General features: G+C 42.6%; 1 protein-coding gene, 2 long non-coding RNA genes and 1 other non-coding gene across 4 annotated transcripts; all 4 read left to right on the top strand.

Moving 5' to 3' along the window:
• The first annotated feature begins 4,192 nt into the window (after nt 1-4,192).
• Nucleotides 4,193-5,152, top strand: LOC128460210 (uncharacterized). The gene is made up of 4 exons (XR_008342186.1): nt 4,193-4,370; nt 4,456-4,546; nt 4,660-4,778; nt 4,870-5,152. It is a non-coding gene; the product is annotated as an uncharacterized LOC128460210 (long non-coding RNA).
• A 2,726-nt stretch (nt 5,153-7,878) lies between these two features.
• Nucleotides 7,879-7,960, top strand: trnas-aga (transfer RNA serine (anticodon AGA)). The gene has a single exon. It is a non-coding gene; the product is annotated as a tRNA-Ser (tRNA).
• Nucleotides 7,961-12,869: 4,909 nt separating this feature from the next.
• On the top strand, nt 12,870-14,748 carry LOC128460595 (uncharacterized). Its single transcript, XM_053445840.1, has 4 exons — nt 12,870-12,878; nt 13,079-13,558; nt 13,666-13,879; nt 14,099-14,748. The coding sequence occupies exons 1-4, from the start codon at nt 12,870-12,872 to the stop codon at nt 14,746-14,748; spliced, it is 1,353 nt and encodes a 450-aa protein (XP_053301815.1).
• A 2,830-nt stretch (nt 14,749-17,578) lies between these two features.
• On the top strand, nt 17,579-19,191 carry LOC128460688 (uncharacterized). Its single transcript, XR_008342232.1, has 4 exons — nt 17,579-17,682; nt 17,851-17,955; nt 18,175-18,962; nt 19,114-19,191. It is a non-coding gene; the product is annotated as an uncharacterized LOC128460688 (long non-coding RNA).
• Nucleotides 19,192-19,807: the final 616 nt, after the last annotated feature.

Consider the following 19,807-nt stretch of genomic DNA (forward strand, 5'->3'; position numbering starts at 1 on the left):
CAAATTACGTTCAGATTCGATTTAACAGCGGAGTTATAGAGCCGAGTCATTAATAGTTTTTAATAATATCTTCTAACATCGTGCGTGTAGCATCAAATCAGTGCCATCAGGCGCACGGAGCGCACAGGAGATCACTGACAAGAAATGAAGAAACTCTCCAAATAATATCTCAGAGAGGAGGTTAGGATCCACTGATGTGATGGAATCGGTCCAATGCTCTGAATAAACAAATACTGCCGTGACTGTGGTGCGGGGTTCTGCGTGATGTGTGCATGCAAATGGAAGGACGAAAGGGAAGCGAGGGTTCCTATTTCTGATCTCACTCATTTTGTTAACACAGCAGCGGCAGAGTCTCAGCGTATTTTCTTTATTAGTGACATCACTGCTGTCCAATTAAATCGTTCTCCACCTCACTAACAGGCACCTCAATGTCAGTGTCAGAAAGTTTCACTTCCTCTTCTCATCGCTTGATGCCATGACTCCGTCAGGACTCACGGTGGAAACCCATTGGTCAGCAGCATAATTTTATATTCATGCTGTGCTTTGCATTGACCATTCATGGTTGAAAGTGGGCCTGTGGAGGGCGGAACAGGAGGCAGATCCATGTACGAACGTTTCCAGGTGGACTGTGATTAATAAAGCAAACATTGCGTTCAGGTGTGTGTGCGAACGGTTTTCTAAATCTGAACTTTCTTTTGCGTACACCATTTCTGGCTTTTGTACGTACGTACACTTTTAGTATGAATCCTATGCACTCTCTTATAAATGAGAACCCTGGCCTTGCTTGTCAGCTGGATTGATTAGAATATAAGCATATCTGTTTTGTTAGATACATGATGAATGGACAGGAATGGAAACACCTCCTGGATAAACTCACCATTTTGATGGTTACACATATTAATAAATACATTTATATTACGATTACTTTGATAAGTTTTCCATATTGCTAATCTGGTAACTCTTCATCTCAAAAAGGAAAATATGATCAAGCCATGCAAATTAATAATTCTAAATTTATTGTTTTCTTAACAAAAGATAATTTATGAATGGTGGCTCTGAGTTGAATACATTTATTTGTCACCAGGTCAGAAGTGGCGTGTATGCATTGCATATGTCACATCCAGTTCTGGTGTTTCATTCACATTCTGTGTCGTTTCAGATCCATACTTCCTCCCCTCCCCCATGTTGATTAACTGCTTCACCAACTGCTTCAAGTGTTGCACTTGTGTCCCATTATCGCCCCTCCCTGAGTATTCAGTCATCGTGGTTCCCCTTCCCCTTAACAACAGAAAAGGCAAAACACACCCTTTTAACTAAATGCTTACTTTATTAAAACTCCAGCACCATAAAACACAATCTTGTCATTTTCACAGCCACTCTGTCCACAGGGATACTAACATGTAACATTGTTATCTATGATCATATATTCTCAGCGTCCACTGGCCGAGCCGCGTTGCAAAAAGGCCAGCTCGACGCGCATAGATCGAGCTCTCCTCTCCACTAGCCGAGTGAGTGAGCGCCCCTCTCCCTCACTCACTCACACACACTCAGACCTTGTTCTGTATAGTTCTCTTACTCTTGTGATCAAAACATTTATCTGAAGCTTAATTGTAAGGCTGTTCTGCAAATAGTTATCTAACAAACAATAAACATAGCAACGTCTGATCAACCCATATCCATGTCAGGCCTAAAAAACCAACCGAGAAGAGATCATTTTGTTGGTTGAACAGACACAGACAATGGTATACTCCCTTATCCCTATTATTAAACGATAATATCGGATCATGACTCCGGATAGTTCTGGTCACTCTAACTCAGATATCCTGACTGTGCACGTCACGTTTCATATTGTGTAGCAGGTTTTTCACAAACTCTAGAGCGAATCATACAAACACAAAGTAAATATCAGTCCTGTATGTGTCCTGATAACTTCTGATCAGTGATGGTGTTTATTGTTTGACATATTAAGTGTAAAGTGAGTGCAGGTCAGAGGGGGAGTGAAGAGGAAACAGACTCTGACAGAGACTCTGACAACGGACGACCAGATCTTCAATGAGTGTCTGTCCTGATCCTTAACCCTAGAACACTAACATAAAATTAGTTACACCATCACTAACGTCGGGTGAATTTTACCTGATATAATATACCCGATAAAAAATACTTCAAAATATATTCATGTACAACAATACATGGCAATTTGAAGTACTCTTTTTCATATTCCCCTATACAACATCTCACAAAACAAGAAAAAGGTATGAATGGCTCTAAAATTAGTGAAAAATTAGGGGGTCGTTAAAGAAAAATTCCAAATTTTTTTTATAATAGAGCTGGGAACTTGTTCTTTGGTCCAGTCGTTCCTGGGACATGTCCGGTGAAGGCACAGTCTTCCTGCATAATCTACAACTTATATCATATTCAAGAAAAAATGTACCTTCTAACATTAACATCGTTTGAAAATTAACCGAACACGTGCCTATTGAAAAAAACAGGGATGGGAGCAGGGAAACTACCCTACACTGCATGAAAAGAAGAATTTGTGGCAGTTAATGTCGTAGGAAATTCTTGGTGAAATTTCTGTTACCACTGTCTTGCCGTTTTACAAGCCTGAAAATGTTGGGAGGTGACCCCCTTCTCCTAAGCCTAGGGGACGCTTTCACATGCAAATGCAAATGCCAATGCTCTGCGCTTTACAAACGCAAATCAGGATAGTTTCCCTCGGAGCAGATAACCCCTTTTTCTAAACTATCTGGAGTAAGTACACCAGGCTTAAAATAAATATAAAACTTGAAATTGTAAATTGATCTTAAGTAAGTAAGTGTGCTATAATTAATTACATTGTATACCACGAGCAAAATCAATGCTATGAAAAAAAAAAATGAAACAATCCACATTATTTCAGCATTTTATTATTATCCAAGACACAATCCTAAATCTCAACCACTGTACAGAGTGGCATGATTACAGACACTTTTTCAATTGTGCTGGTTAAATGCACAGTGGATGTGCATTCAACTATGAGGGTAGAAACACAGAACAGCACGAATCAGGTAACGACATAACTCAAAACCAGATAGAATAAACGGGTCCTCAGTTACATACTCATCCCATATCAAATTTAAATTAAAAAACTGTTTTAACCGCTGCTTTAAGATGAAAAGGACAGTTGTGAAGCTTTACTCTGAAGAACTTACTTCAGTCGTTTGCGTCATCACCTGATGTGCATGTCCAATCACAGCCTCGTGAATGCAGAATGCGTCTGCCGCAGTCATGAGAGGATCGTGTGAAGTGTGTTCCGTACGCGTGATTCTGTTTTCGGGATAAATAACTTGCTGAAGTCGACACAACACTGTTTCCCTGGAGGAGAAGATGAGTGCGTTGGAAAGCAAAGCTGCGGGCCCGGTGTGGAGGAGTCGAGGCGGAGAAGACAGGCGCACAGTCCCTGAATTAAGGTGAGAACCAGCTAGAGAGCGAAGCCATTGCTAACTGCTAAGCTAACTCTCAGATTTGAAACACGTGTGAACCACTGTGGGATTAGCGCGACAGTTGCTAAAAGTAGAATAAAGCATCGAGTGCTTTAGCGGAGCTAGTGCATGTTTAAATAGGTATGAACTAATTAAATCAAACAGTTTGCTCTTGGTAAGTTTTTTCAAAAACGTGACTTTTCTCGTATTTTTATTTTTGTAGGAAGTTTCCGTCTCTTCACAGCTCTGATGAAAATCAATCAATCAAATTTTATTTGTATAGCCCGTATTCACAAATTACAATTCATCTCATAGGGCTTTAACAGGGTGTGACATCCTCTGTCCTTAACCCTCAGCAAGAGTAAGGAAAAACTACTAAAAACCCTTTTTAACAGGGTAAAAATATGTAGAAACCTCAGAGAGAGCCACATGTGAGGGATCCCTCTCCCAGGACGGACAGAAGTGCAATAGATGCCACGTGCAGGAAAACATCATCAAGATTAAAGATTAAAGTCTCTAGCAGCATTTGATAAGGGTGGACAACCCTAACATGACATGCCAAGCAGTCCCGCTGCGATCACAGTCCATGGTCAGCAACCATCCAGACCACGATCCACCATCCAGACCAGACGCCACTCCAGTCCTCAGTCACCTTCCACCGCCGCCCACCAGGACCCATCACGAGCCAACATCGCGGTCCTGGTCCACCGCCCGTGCCCAAAGCCAACGCGACACAGGGTCCGCCACCAGCACCACGATCAGCCCACATAACTCAGAATCCGCCACACTGGATCCAACACTGCTACCCCCGGTGCGCGATCCACAAACCGCAATCCATGGTGCGGCCACAGAGGCCCTGGATCTGCGGGTGATAAAGCAAAGGGATTCAAAATGACCGGCGGAGCGAGGGTATGAATAAATATGTGCTGTGCTGTTTAAAATACATCCTCCAGCTTTACTTTATCTGATCTTTTTCATCGTTGTGTTTTCACAGCCGGATTCCTGTACACAATGACTCACTGCACATTACGCTGAGACTCGCTGAAAGTCCGTATTTGCAGTGCGGAAAAACGACTTCATTGTACGTAAGTATCTGTTCAGGATTCTTTTAGGAATTTTGCTGTGAATCTTCCAACGGTGATGCAGCAAGGCTATTTCTGTTTATTAATAATAAACTCATATTACTCATGTTTACCAGCTGCCTGTACTATGACTTACTAAGACCCACTATGAGCCAGTATGACGGAGCTTCCAGTTCATCCATACGGACCTTGCATCAGCATTGAGGAGTTCACGAGTCGGCAGAGAAGAAAGAGGGTAAGGTTAGATTCATTAAATCATTTTTCAGATACATGTGTAGGTGTATGTTGTCATTGAACTGTGCTAATTGTACTGATTGTGTTTACAGCTGATTGAAGCGGGACAGATGAAATGGATCCATCCTTCCACAGCCAGGAGCTCACTGACCTGTGTGCCACACTTCAAATAAGACTAGAGGCTACACTGGATGTCACAGCTACACACCACAGATGTCTACACACTGGGGCAGATTCGGACAGAGTCCCACAAAGAACATATGACCCAGAGGCTGCAAAGAGACATTTCAAGCTTAACCTGATTAGCTTTTCACTGGCTATGCTAGTTGTGTTTGTACAATATTTGTGCTGTATGTAAATAAAGTTTTGACTCAACATATACCTCGTTCATGTTTTTTCTGATGTCAGTGAGCAGCATGAAGCTACCCAAGGACCCATGCCACTCAGACAGCAGCAACACAATGAAAATTCAATGACCACACTCATTCGGGTAAGAAACACCCGACCTTAGTTTTCTAGGGTTAAGCAGTGCTGTCAGCAGAGTCAACTTCCGCGTCACAATGCATCTGAGAATTAGTTTCATTGTGGAACTGCCTATCATTGATCTTGGTCAGGTCTTATCTTTTTCTGCGAATGCGTTGGCGTTGTGTGTACGACTAAGAAGCTCTGTCTTGACTCCGTCTCAAAATTGACATTTATCAAATCTACACTTTTTTTGTACTCAATCTAATATCCTAGCTGACAAATGCAATCCCTGTAGCAAGGCATCAGAGCTCAATGACCAGATCCCAGGATCTTGACAGTTTTCACTACTACCTCCAATTGACCTTGCATACAGTGCCTTGCATAAGTATTCACCCCCCTTGGACTTTTTCCCATTATGTACTGTGACTGGGCCATTTTAAGACATTAACATTCTTTAATCCAAACCATTCCTTTGTAGCTCTGGCTGTATGTTTAGGGTCATTGTCCTGCTGGAAGATGAACCTCCGCCCCAGTCTCAAGTCTTTTGCAGACTGCATCAGATTTTCTTCAAGGATTTCCCTGTATTTGGCTCCATCCATCTTTCCCTCTATTCTGACCAGTTTCCCTGTACCTGCTGAAGAGAAGCATCCCCACAGCATGATGCTACCACCACCATGTTTCACTGTTGGGATGGTGTGCTCAGGGTGATGGGCAGTGTTGGGTTTTCGCCACACATAGCGTTTTGCATTGAGGCCAAAAAGTTCAATTTTGGTCTCATCTGACCAGAGCACCTTCTTCCACATGTTTGCTGTGTCTCCCACATGGCTTCTGGCAAACTCCAAACGGGATTTTTTATGGATCCCTTTCAACAATGGCTTTCTTCTTGCCACTCTTCCATAAAGGCCAGATTTGTGGAGTAGACGACTAATAGTTGTCCTGTGGACAGATTCTCCCACCTCAGCTGTGGATCTCTGCAACTCCTCCAGAGTAACCATGGGCCTCCTGGTTGCTTCTCTGATTCATTTTCTCCTTGTCCGACTCTTCAGTTTGGGTGGACGGCCTCCTCTTGGTAGGTTTGCAGTTGTGCCATATTCTTTCCATTTTCTTATGATGGATTTTATGGTGCTCAGAGAGATGTTCAAAGCTCTGGATATTTTTTTATAACCTAACCCTGCTTCATATTTCTCCACAACTTTATCCCTGACCTGTTTGGTGAGCTCCTTGGTCTTCATGATGCTGTTTGTTCAGTAATGATCTCCAACAAACTCTGAGTCCGTCACAGAACAGGTGTATTTATACTGAGATTAAATTGCAGACAGGTGGACCCTATTTACTAATTATGTGACTTGCAAATGTGACTTGTGAATGCAATTGGTCGCACCACATCTTTGTTAGGGGTTTCACAGTAAAGGGGGTGAATACATATGCACTCAACACTTTTCAGATTTTTATTTGTAAATAATTGTGAAATCCATGTAATATTTCCCCCCACTTCCAAATGATGCACTATTTTGTGTTGGTCCATTACATAAACTCACGATGAAATAAATTTTAATCTGTGGTTATACCATGACAAAATGTAGAAAAGTCCAAAGGGGGTGAATACTTATGCAAGGCACTGTATATGGGACCCACTCAACATCACTTCCGAATGCTTAACGCACCATCACATCCAGTCTACCTTGTATTTCTATACTTGACTACTTAGCTAACAAACATCATGCCATCTGTGCTTTGCGACTGTATCTCACTTCAGCTAGCAGACTAAAATACTTGAGGCAAACATCCCTGTCAAAGTTCTTTGGGAGCTCTCCACCTGTCCCCGGGTTTCATCAGGTCGTAGTCCGCAGGCGTAACAGGGGCTTTGGTGAGGCTGTCTCAACACTGCAACTCAATCTTTCCAACTGCTTCACCGCCTTGTCTGATGACACTCTGACGCATCCATCAGTTCCGTCTGCAGCACTTGATCTACCCTCTTGGGATCATTCTTTGAAAACAGCAACTGCCCAGTGGATATCAGTGTTCCTGTGAATAAGAAATTGATGCGAAAACAATCTCAGTGGCCCCCAACAAGAGCAACATCCTTGCAACGTCGTAGGATGCTGAAAGAGGCTGTGCTCCGGGGCTCTGGATCTGTATTTGTCTCTGACCCTCTCTGAGCTAAGTTTGACTCCTCGTTCCATGTTGCCCAAAAAAAACTGAAAACCACTAAGTTCCCGTATTTTAAATGAACATAGTGCCTCAAAATTCTCATAAACAGGTCTTCTTGACCATAACCCTTCCGAGTCATCATTCTTAACTCAATGGCTTCAATACTTTTTGTCAAACCACACTGGATTGTAGTGCCCCTATTAGAATAAGAATGAAATCACCTATTAACACCTCTACATGGGTTAATGAGAGGCTCTGAGAACTCAAATGGCTGTGTAGAAAAGCCGAACAGAAATAGAAAAAGACCAAACTCCATGTCCACTACTTATATATGAAATAAATCTTATCTTCCTTTAATAACAAAAGTACAATTGCAAGAGCTAACTATTTCTCCAAACTTATCACCATAATCCCAGATTCCTGCCCGTCCCATTCTACTTAGCAATTTTAACTTACTGATTTCATCGACACTTTGTTGTCGTCAGATTTTTGTGGCCGAGTGGTTAAGGCGATGGACTAGAAATCCATTGGGGTTTCCCCGCGCAGGTTCAAATCCTGCCAACAACGACAGGCTGCTTTTCATGTCCATGTAGCTCTCACTGTTAAGCAGCATACTGATGCAACAGCTTAGCCGATACGAATCACTAGGTGAAATGATAAGTCTGTTGTTTCAAGGACTCAGTCAATTGCTCAATTGCACTGCACTTTGTCATAGCAAGTTTGCTATGCTTGCACTCAGAGTTAATGTAGATATGTGGACAGCTTCAATTATGTGTTACAGTACTTTTGGTAAACCGTCTAATCTTTTCTTCCCCTCTTTTCATTCTGTTCAACTTGGTTTCTCAATCATTTTTCACAAATTTATCGTGTTGTGGCTACAAAATAACAAACATTTTCTGGCGATGGTGGTATAGTGGTGAGCATAGCTGCTGTTGGGCAACAGCCCAGTGAGTTGACCAGAAAATAGGTTATAAAAGTGAGGCCTGTGAGCCAAGATGAAGCCAGCTAAAGTTTCCCTCTAAGATCAAGCATGGAGATTGTATCTTCTGGTGGTAACTTAATCCCTGGGGTTTCCCCAGAAACCCCTGCTCTGCTCCTGGCCGTTCCCACTCTGATCTGACCTCTGACACTCAATTGGCTTAAAGCCAGCAGCATCCCATGACCACACCTCAAGGAGGCTGGCCCTCCTCAGGTTAATAAGAGGGGCTGCTCATCAAAAATCGCAGCCATTTCCCAATTCCCTGAAAATAGAGCTGACCTTTCCAGTTAGTTGATCCGGAGGTATTTTTAGGGAGCAATTACAGACGTTTATTTTCATTTTTTCTTAATTTCTTTATTCAGTCGACGTTTTATTTTCATAGGACTTTTTGTTATTTTAACCTGAAAAGGCCGCGCACAGGAACTCGCTCGCAGGCCGAGCTCAGAGACTTTCTTTTCCACAATCCACAACTGCGCCACTGCTTTGTCCCTGCAGGACAAAGCATCATTCTGTCGCAGAAAGACGAAGCAGAATCCCGTCGAAGAAGACGAACAACGTTTAATACCGTTCCAAGAGCAAGAGAAATTCGCTCTATTCGGCCCAGCGCTGACCTCCGTTGCAACGACGAGACCCACCGGAGCACCGCTTAAGAGGCCAGGACTTCGCTCATTTGTTTTCCAGGAATCCGCCGTTCGTGCACGCATCCTGAGGTTCAAAAACAAGAGATTCACTGAACTTCCGGAAAATCCGCGCGCCACGCGCAAGCAACACCGCGGAGGTCACAGTAAGAGGCTTTATTGTCTGGGCAGAGACTAGTATTTATACTTAGCGTGTCATTTTATTTGAGTGTATGTTTGTTTGGAAGATCGCAGATCTGTTTTAAGCCGTGTTACACGGCGAACTGAGACGTCACATCCGGTTCCTTTGTCTAATGTGTTTTGAGAAGCGCGCGGTAACAAGCCGGCGCTTCCTTTTAACGTGTTACGGTCAGAGATATTGTGCGGAGATTTACATTTGTTAAAAGATAAATCTCACGTAACTGGACTGCCCGCTTCGCCGGAAGTCTGTCTCTGACGATGTTTCTGATGTCTTTCTCTCTCTGATCTCTTTCTCTATCTTTTCTCCTAAACCTGTTTTTACACACGTCCCGACCTACACTTATACATTTCATGTTACACAGCTAAATCTTGACTAAAAGAGCCTAAATTCATCTCGACGCCATTCGGCACCAGAACCAGGAGATAAGAAATCTCTTTGTCTAGAAATATTCCTTTGTGTAACTGGCGATCGACCGCCATCTTGTCTTCGACCTCATGTTGTCACAGAGGTCATAAACCTCCATCTTGAGATTACTTGAACGTAACCTCTTGATTTCGGCCAGACGACGTCACCACGTGATCTCGTCATTACGCCATAGCCACTCCCCCTTCTCTTTCTTACACACACACACATATAGAGACACAGACAGGCAGACACACCCACGACCATACACACACACACAGATACTCAGTATCACATGTGTGACAATTGTGATAAGTGCTGCTGCTGTTGTTGCCATCTTTGAAATATTGGAGTTTGTTAAATGAAGAATCATGGAATAACATTAACTTTATTTCCCTTTAATAAATACTTTTATAATTAAAGTGTTTGTATTTCTGTGATTATTTGTGCATATGTATGTGAATACAGCTGGATTACTATAGCCTGTGCTCGAACTTAAAACCCTTCATTGTTTATTATATAATCTTTAATATTAATTATTGAGATTATTAATATAATTTATATCATTTGAGACTGATATTTAAAGATTGACTTGTTGGTCCCTGTAACCGGGGTGGTGCCCCGCGACGATAAGTAATAATTACAGATTGTTTCATTCTTAATTGATAATTTTATTCTTTTCATTAATTATTTAACCATTATTATATATTATGATAACCGTATCATTTCTAATTAATTGTTTTACTATTCTTAATAGCTTTATAATTTTTAATTATTTTTAATAAATAATTTTTATTTTAATAATCATATTTCATGATTATTAATAATTAGCCAACGTCAAATCTACTACTACTATTGCACAACACTGCCTTCCAAGCAGTTGACCTGGGTTTGATTCCCAGCCATCGCAGTTATATTTAGCCCAACACTTTCATTTACAGTCTCAAACTCTGGTCGCTACATAATGGTGAAAGTTATTGAAACAACAAAATTTGTCAGGTTGTTGTGGCCGTACCCTCCAGCGACAGGCCGTTACCTGGAGTCCTAAACGGTTCCTAACAAGTCCTAACAGATCCTGACAAGTCCTAACAATTTATCGACCAGGTCTGAACTGAAGTCCTATCACATCAAACGAAAGTCCTACCCGCAGTCCGAACAGCGGTTAGGACTGCAGGTAGGACCTGAGGATTGGGTAGCGGGTGTCACGTCGCAGTCGTGTCACGAGAGCGTCATCAATAGTCCCGCCCCTTCTCTACCGGTCTCATCAGAGGATAAATACCAGTACCTTTTCGGGCGAAACATTAAAAAGAGCGAGAGAAAAACAGTAAGTAAAATTATACTCTGGGCGGCTATTACACAACTTAATGTCGCTGTTGCTGTCGTGTTATAATTGTGTCAGACGCTGAACTTTTTCCAGCGTTAAATATCCGTGCCGTGTAATCACGTAACTAACGTTACGATAAGATGTACAGCAATTTAATAGTCCGACAATGGCGGACATTTACTATATTAGCGCGGCAACAGTAACAAAGGACATTAAGAAAGTAATAAGTAACATGCAATACTCAAGTGTAAGGATACAGTATGAATGTCGCTGTTGCTGTCGTGTTATAATTGTGTCAGACGCTGATCTTTTTCCAGCGTTAAATATCCGTGTAATCACTTCACTAACGTTACGATAAGATGTACTGCAATTTATTAGTCCGACAATGGCGGACATTTACTGTATTAGTGCGGCAACAGTAACAAATGAAAAAGCAAGTAATAAGTAACATGCAATACTCAAGTGTAAGGATACAGTATGAATGTCGCTGTTGCTGTCGTGTTATAATTGTGTCAGACACTGAACTTTTTCCAGCGTTAAATATCCGTGTAATCATTTCACTAACGTTACGATAAGATGTACGGCAATTTAGTAATCCGACAATGGCGGACATTTACTGTATTAGCGCGGCAACAGTAACAAATGAAATCAGCAAGTAATAAGTAACATGCAAAACTAGACAGACGTGTAAAGACAGGAATAACGTACATTATGAATGTATTAAACTAGACAGATGTGTAAAGACAGGAATAACATATAGTATAAATGTATTAAACTAGACATAGATTTGTAAAGACAGGAATAACACACAGTATGAATGTATTAAGATAGACATAGACGTGTAAAGACAGGAATAACGTACATTATGAATGTATTAAACTAGACATAGATGTGTAAAAACAGGAATAACGTACATTATGAATGTATTAAACTAGACATAGATGTGTAAAGACAGGAATAACATACAGTATGAATGTATTAAACTAGACATAGATGTGTAAAGACAGGAATAACGTACATAATGAATGTATTAAACTAGACATAGATATGTAAAGACAGGAATAACATTTATGCAGTGTGAGGATATTTACATCACCTACGTCACCTTAATGCATTTACTAAACCTGCGGTTTCTTCTGATATTAATGCAGATGTTTCATATTTGCAGATATGACTAAGACGGGTAAACCAGACGCATACTGGGAAGGTATCATGTACCAGTATGCCCAGGGAAAGTACCGGTTTTCCACAGATAAGAAGCCGGGGTCTAAGAAATGGAAGGCTGTCATGCAGCTCATCAGCTCCTGTCCACTGACTCCTATCTACAACCTACCAATCCGCGAGATAGACATCTTCGGGGGACAAATTGCCTGCAAATGCAGATATCATAAGGTAAGCAATAATGATATCTTTTCTAAAGATGTATTCACCATAAACCAATGTGTAGCTACATTTATAGCATGTAAACTGGATAATGTATTATCATCTTGGCTCTGCTTGTATTGATTCACAATTGTGATTAATGAAATACACCTATCTTCATACAAAGGGAAAAAACTAAACTCTTTCTTCACAGTCAGGTGCATCAGGGAGTCAGCAGAGAGAGACAGGGAGTGGCTCAAGTTCAGGAAGGCTGCTGATGGAGTCTGCTCACAGCATCCCAAGTGCAGGGAGTCAGCTGACAGACGTCACTCCCCAGAGCATCCCAAGTGCAGGGAGTCAGCTGACAGACCTCACTACCCAGAGCATCCCAAGTGCAGCTAGTCAGCTGACAGACCTCACTACCCAGAGCATCCCAAGTGCAGGGAGGCAGCCAGCTCGGAGCACCTCAAGCTGTCAGATCCAAGAGCCGATACACTGCGCTCTTTGTAGCAAGGACATACATGCTGAGTTTTTTTCTGAACATTTATCTGACTTTCACGCAGAGCAAACTTGTGAGCAGTGTGGTAAAAATGTCACGGGTGTAGTAGGCCTGCTTCAACATATTGAAGAAGGTCATTCAGGCTTAAGCAGAGAAAGTGGGAACCCTTCACTGCAACCACAACCTACTCCTCCACAGCAGCGACGACTTCCTCGACCTAAACAACAGCGACCTCCTCTGCCACAGCTGAAACTTCCTCCTCAACCACAACTACAACAACAGCGACCTCCTCCACCACAGCTGCAACTTCCTCCTCCACAACTACAACTACCTCCCCCTCCATCACAACAACAACAACCTCCTCCATCCCAACAGCAACATACTCCTACACCACCACCTTCTTTTCCTGCCACATCTCCTTACGTTGTCCACCTGAGGCCGCCAGTGGTGAATTGGGTGCAATGTGTTACCTTCCTCAAACCAAGAACAGTAGGGAACAGCTCCAGTTACCTGCAGCAAGCCCTAGAGGAAGTTCACAGTGAGGAGTGGGGAAGGCGCACAGTTGAGTACCTGTCGGACTGTAAGCTTCACAGCAGGAGGAATGCGTTGACCCAGTATGAGCCAGCAGCCTATGGGCAGCCACCAACCTATCGCACCCTACCCCTTGCACAGTGGTTTGAGAGGGTCCATGTCAATGAAATCCTGGGTCATCTGGATGAGATGAAGGGTGTCATAACATCGACATACGGCAGGATCCTAAAGCTCGACTCCACAAAAAAGGTGCAGGCAAACCTCTGACAAATGACGGTCATGATAACACTTGATTATGTTGTCATGCAATCTAGTTTTTTTTCTCTTAATCCCAATTTTATTTCTGTATTTAATAGATCACAAAGAAGCTTGCTGGTGACATTGCAGACTCGGCTACCTGGATGACAAATGTCACCAACGAATGTGGGCAGCTGCTCAACTGTGTGCTCACCACTGGTGAGGGAGCTGGACTGGATGAGTTGTGCCAGAGGATCGTGAAGCGCTACAAGAAGGCTGGCGAGCCAGAAGCAGAAGTAATTTATGTTGACAGAGATTGCTGCAGTGGGACAGGTGTGTGACCGTCAAAATGTTTATGTAGTTGTTTTTTATTTCTTACAGGCCCAAACTTCAAAACTTGAACAATTATTTATCATACATGATAGCTTACCCCCCAAGTGCTACTTGTATTAGGTCATATTTGTCAGATCATACTTTGGAGAGAGTCACATGTTGATAATTGTAATTATAACATTATGCATAACTTTTGGCCGTGATCGTTAATTTGCACAGGTACCTCCCCGGTTCTTTCATGGCTGCGACCCTGGAAAACCATCGTGAGACTAGACATTTTCCACTTTATGAGGAGATTTACACGTGGACTCACGACGGAACACCACCCTATCTATGGTACTTTCTGCTCAAAGTTGTCCCACTGCATTTTTGAGTGGGACCAGGAAGATATTCGTAGCCTCAAAGAGGCAAAGAAGTCCGAGCTGCAGAAACAGCATGCAGGTCATGCTCCTACAGAGGCTCAAGTTCTGGCCAACATCAGCTCCAGTGAACTGGGCAGACATTGCAAGCGGAGAACTCGGGGGGTTGAGGAAACACGGAGGCTGATCGATGGTTTGCTAGAGTCCATGTGGGAACTGACCGACACCACAGGCTTAAGACTCATCAACCCTGAGAGCATGACGAATGTATGGGAGACTCAACAGAAGCACTTGACATGCATCCAAGATCCTCCTGGAGTTGCATTGTATACCAAAGTCCGCTCTGGTTCAAAAAAGGGAGACAAGGTCCTGGATGTCTTCAGATGTGGCAGGGGGTCCTCTTCTGTGGAAAGTTTTCATCGCCACCAGTGCACATTTATCCCGGGTAAAGAGAAGTTGTATATCTTTGGCATGACTCATACTCCTTACATGTCTTCTTTTAAAATGTAGTTTCTATAATCGCGAACATTTTGTATCTTTTAAGGCTGGAGGTCTAATGCAATGCACACTCAGATGTACATGCTTGAGCAGGGGTGGGCAATTCATTTTCCCGAAGGGCCACATGAGAAACATGGACAGTTGTGGAGGGCCGGACCAATAAGCTGAACTTAAATCCATTCATATTAATTTGATAAGCCAAAGTAATAACGCCAACAATATATCACACTTTAATCAACATTTACAAGAACAGTTGTGAACAAAGTATGCAATTTTTTTGCAGTATTCCAAAGATCAGCTTTAAATTAACTGTATACAAAGTGCTATTACTATTTGCATTAGTCTAATCACCCCATTTGCGTTTTTTTTTCTTGTTAAGTGAGAGAAATCTAGTCTGTTTTGGGCATGAACAAGTGCACTGAAGTCAGGTTGAATATCTGAGGTGGATATGCGAAGGACAGCTGACAGGTGATCATCAGTGAGAGAGGATCTGTATCTGGATTTGTTAAACTTCATCACAGAAAATTTTTGTTCACATATGTCAGTAGATCCAAAGAGAACCAACATCTTCTGAGCATGCCTCCTCACGTATGAAAAGTTCTCCTCTTTGAGTGAAGAATCAAACATTAGCAGTGATACTGACTTAAAGTGCTCTGCCAGCAGTGTACCTGCGGAGGTGATCCACTGATGGTGGGGCTTCTTTCAGTGTTGGCATGTGGTTGAGAATGTTACCCCCCAGCTGGCTTGAAAGAAACTGCAACTTTCTCATGAAAGTCTCACCAGGCTGTACATTTCATGTGCAAATAGGCCCTTGCCTTGCACCTTGGTATTTAGCTCATTCATTAATGCAGTGACATCAACAGCAAATGCAAGATCTTCCATCCAGTCTGCATCCGAGAGCTCTGGGCTGTCCTTGCCTTTCTTTTCACAAAACTCTTGAATCTCTGCTCTCAGGTCCCATACTGTTTTAAGCACTTTGTCCAGACTGAGCCATCTGACAGCTGTGTGGTAGCATGTCCCCATGTTCAGTCTCATGCTCCTCAAAAGTGCAACAAACTGTCTGTGATTCAGCTCTTGCCCTGATAAAGTTAACTAATTTAGTTACAACATCAGTAACATGATTCATTTTTAGCACTGACTTACACAACACCTCCTGATGTATAATACACAGGGTTCATACACATTTTTAACCCATGGATTTCCGTGACTTTTCCATGACTTTCAATAACTTGAGAATTTCAAAGCATACAGTAAACCCTGAATTACACAAATGAATGAGACAATAGTTTGATTGACGTCTGTTGTAACACATGGCATGTACTTTTCCATTTGTAGCCAAGCATGGTTAAATCTACACTTCCCTGGCATAGTGCATTATCTCACCTGCTTCCCCACCGAACATTTCAATTAGTATGAGATAGTATGCCTACTTATATTTTGAGCGTATTTCTTTTAAAAGCATTTGAATTAATTAAAACTCAGCGTAAATGAACGACATGAAAATATGAATATAACAAATCTCCATGACTTCTCCAAAACTTTTGGGATTTCATTTTTTTCCAAGCACTTTTCCAGGACTGGAAATAAATTTTAAATAACATTTAACAATTCCATGACTTTTCCAGGTTTTTCATGACCGTGGGTTAATTTCCCTCACTTTATCTTGCATCCGCTTCAAAAGTCGTCCTTTTTACTGACCGCATTGCTGCCAGCTCCTCAGTAATCGCAAAGTCTTTCGTCATCCCACGTACAAAGATGAGTAACTGGGCTGTGTCGCGGACATCACAGCCCTCATCCAGAGCCAAGGAGAAAAAGTCAAAATCGACCACTTTCTTTAGCAGCTGAAGCCTGAGATTTCCCGCGATGTCCTCGATCCTTCTCGTTACGTTTCGTCCGGAAAAGTCTCTCCGTGCTTTGTCTCGTAATGGCGGTTCAAATTGTAATCCTTAAAAACAGCGATCTTTTCTCCACAAACTAAGCACACGGCTTTCCCTTTGACTTCAGTAAATAAATACTTAGCAGTCCATGTCTCGTTAAAAACTCTATCTTTCTTCTCTTAACGTGGGCTGACATTTTTGCGGACTAATAGCTAACTCACATCTCTTCTTAACTCCGTTCGCCAACACATCATCCGCTCGCGGCATTCGGGATGTAAGTCAGGTAAATGTTAAAAAAAAGGCACCTTCAAAATAAAAGAAATGTTGTTGTATTCTCTGCATGATGTTCATTTATTTATGTGTGATTCCTAATATTCCGTTGACCTCACGCGGGCCGGTCACAGACAGCCAAAGGGCCGGATGCGGCCCGGGGGCCGTACAATGCCCAGGTCTGTGCTTGAGGGTAGTTCCAGATGGAACATGAACCGAGCCCATGAAGCTGTGGGTATGAGGGGTGCATCGCAAACAAAACTCTATAACATCCGCCTGATGTCCAACATCAATGACCTCAGCAACAAAGTCCTCGGCAATCCGCTCTTGCCAGAATTCATTCCCCCTGGGAGACCCACTGGTAAGATACACCAAGAGAACTCATTCTCCTTGCAACCCCAGCTTCACTACTACACATTCAACAAATAATCCTTTTGCTTTTTTCCCCATTCTAATGGAAATATGTCTAGTACTCTGAATTAAAAATGCTTCTTTTTCTTTTTATGATGATTCTTTAGGTGAGCGCATTGCTGTTGAATATTTGTTGGAGCAGTCGGACAAAGGAGACTTGCTGGGTTCACAACAGCATTGTGAACTTGGCAACATTCTACCTGACTTGCTGGACGAAGTTCAGGAGGATGAGTTTCTGGATGTCACAGTAAGTGATGCAGCAGACATCCTAACTTGGACTCCACCTGAAGCCCCCCAGTATGCAGCAGAGTTGGACATTTCACCCCCTCACAGTCCACCATTTCTCCACAGTGACCTTTCAAACACATCATCTTACACATCCCCTGAGGTAATTTGACAATGACATGATCATTTGAAAGTTACTGATTTAGATATGCTATGAATTTTATATTTTATTTATTATCGCTATTTGTCTTTCTGTTGCCTGCTTGTATAAAAAGGAATTGTGTAAACAGGCAATTTTATAATGCAATTTGTCCCCATTACAAATTTCTAGGAAAGAAGTTCTGATGTCCGCAGCGTCTCTGAAAGTCCTGACAGTCCAGCCAGAAGTGTACACAGTGAGGACAACTCCTCGAGTGGACCAAGCACTTCATCTCAGGTAATTTAACTAAACTCTTAGTGTGTCCAGCACAATTCGATTTTATATGCATATAACCCTGACCCCTAGTGTTAGCTATACTGTATAACCGGTGCACCAGTGCAAATATTTGCCATTTACTTAATGACCAATAAATAGCTTTATAAACTATTTTTACAGTTGCATTTTGTCAATTTGTGTATAATATATAGACATTTCTCCATGTTCTTCATTTCTCAGGAAAGCCGATCTGATGTAAGGGGTTTTCCTGGATGGGAGGTGGTTGATAAATTGGCGGGCTATCTTGTCAACCTAAACCGCACCATAACAGCTTTGTCAGCCTCAGAGACAGATGAGATTGTGCGGCTGTACTCAAGTCTTCACACCATGGAGTAGTCGCTGACAAAATATTTGCTGAAATGTAAGCGGAAGACCTTGGCTGGGCCATGGAGAGCATCCAGGAAACGCAGTGGCTCTGCACCTGGTCAGCAAGTGGCTGAAAGCTGAACTGCACTATAGTGGATGCACGCATAATCACAAGTCTGATACTTATTTTTAATTAAATGTTACATTAAAGCAATATCACACAAGACCAATAAGGTTGTTCTGTAAATGCTCACCGCATTTTTGACTGTTCAGTAATATACTAGGTTTAACCGTGAAGTGGGGTTATACTTACTATAATGACTCATAACACATCTTTTTTCTTTTCTTTAAATTAATATACTGTCTGCTGTGCAATATTGATCATGTCGTTTTTTCCTTCCTAGACTGTTCATGATCCATGGCCAGGCTGCCCAGAGACCTGACAGCAACAGAATCTCTGAGTGTGTTTCCCTCAGGCTGTTGAAGGAGTATCAGTGTGCACGAAATAGGCCAAAAGACTGCAAGGGTAAAACTTTACCAATTCCCCAGTCCATCGTCCACACATACCAGCACATCAAACAACTGCTAGAGGACAGCCGGGTGATTCAGGACCAAACCACCTTGGTGCTGGTGACTGTCAACAACACCACAGTATCTTCTTGGTGAGAGAAATTTTTTGACTTCCTCTATGTAAATTTCCGCATTGCGGGACTAATAACCGACGTCTTATTCTTAGAAGGAATTGATGTAGCTTCAGCTTTTGCAAAATTGCTTGTGTGAAATAGTAAACATTTTGCTGTGTATCTTTTCCAGGTTGCATGAAAGGCAGAAAAGAACTGGTCGAGACTCTTTGCTGCAAGGGGTCTATCTTCCACAGACAGTCTCTACGGCGCAGGACGCCTTGCCAGAAGCAAGAGAGCTCCATACTGCACATGGACATCAGGCTATGGAGTTTCAGGAGCCAGATAATCGTGAGGGCGAGGCAGTGATACGCCGGCGCCACAGTGTCAGGGCTGGCACAGCACCGCTCTTTCCTGATTCACACGCATGGCCTGGTCCTTCTGCTCCACCCTCATATCAGCAGGGTCAACTACCACTGCATCACCCACCTTCCTGGTCCACATATGGGCAGCCCCAAGTACCGCCATCCCAGTCACCTACCTGGTCCACATATGGCCAGCACCCAGCACCGCTATCCCAGTCACCAACCTGATCCACATATGGGCAGCACCAAGCACCGCCATCCAAGTCACCTTCCTGGTCCACATATGGGCAGGGCCAAGTACTGTCACCCCAGTCAGCAGGGCCTTTCTAATAACAGCCAAGTGCAATATCATCAGCTCCATACCCTGCCTGGACCTTTCAAAATCCAGCACTCCCCCTTCAGCATAACTACCATTCAGCCCTGTATCACCACTACTCTGGGCCCCCATATCCAGTACCAACACAAACAGCAACAGCAACATCATCATCAGCTCAATCACAAGACAAATTAAATCGTCACCGA

Source organism: Pleuronectes platessa, chromosome 17, assembly GCF_947347685.1.
Source record: "Pleuronectes platessa chromosome 17, fPlePla1.1, whole genome shotgun sequence".
Classification (NCBI taxonomy): Eukaryota; Metazoa; Chordata; class Actinopteri; order Pleuronectiformes; family Pleuronectidae; genus Pleuronectes; species Pleuronectes platessa.

What these genes read in the sequence shown, in the direction of transcription:
- LOC128460595 (XM_053445840.1), top strand. An exon ending in AGCTCGACTCCACAAAAAAG is followed by an intron (nt 13,559 to 13,665) that starts GTGCAGGCAAAC and finishes TGTATTTAATAG; the next exon opens with ATCACAAAGAAGCTTGCTGG. An exon ending in AGATTGCTGCAGTGGGACAG is followed by an intron (nt 13,880 to 14,098) that starts GTGTGTGACCGT and finishes TAATTTGCACAG; the next exon opens with GTACCTCCCCGGTTCTTTCA.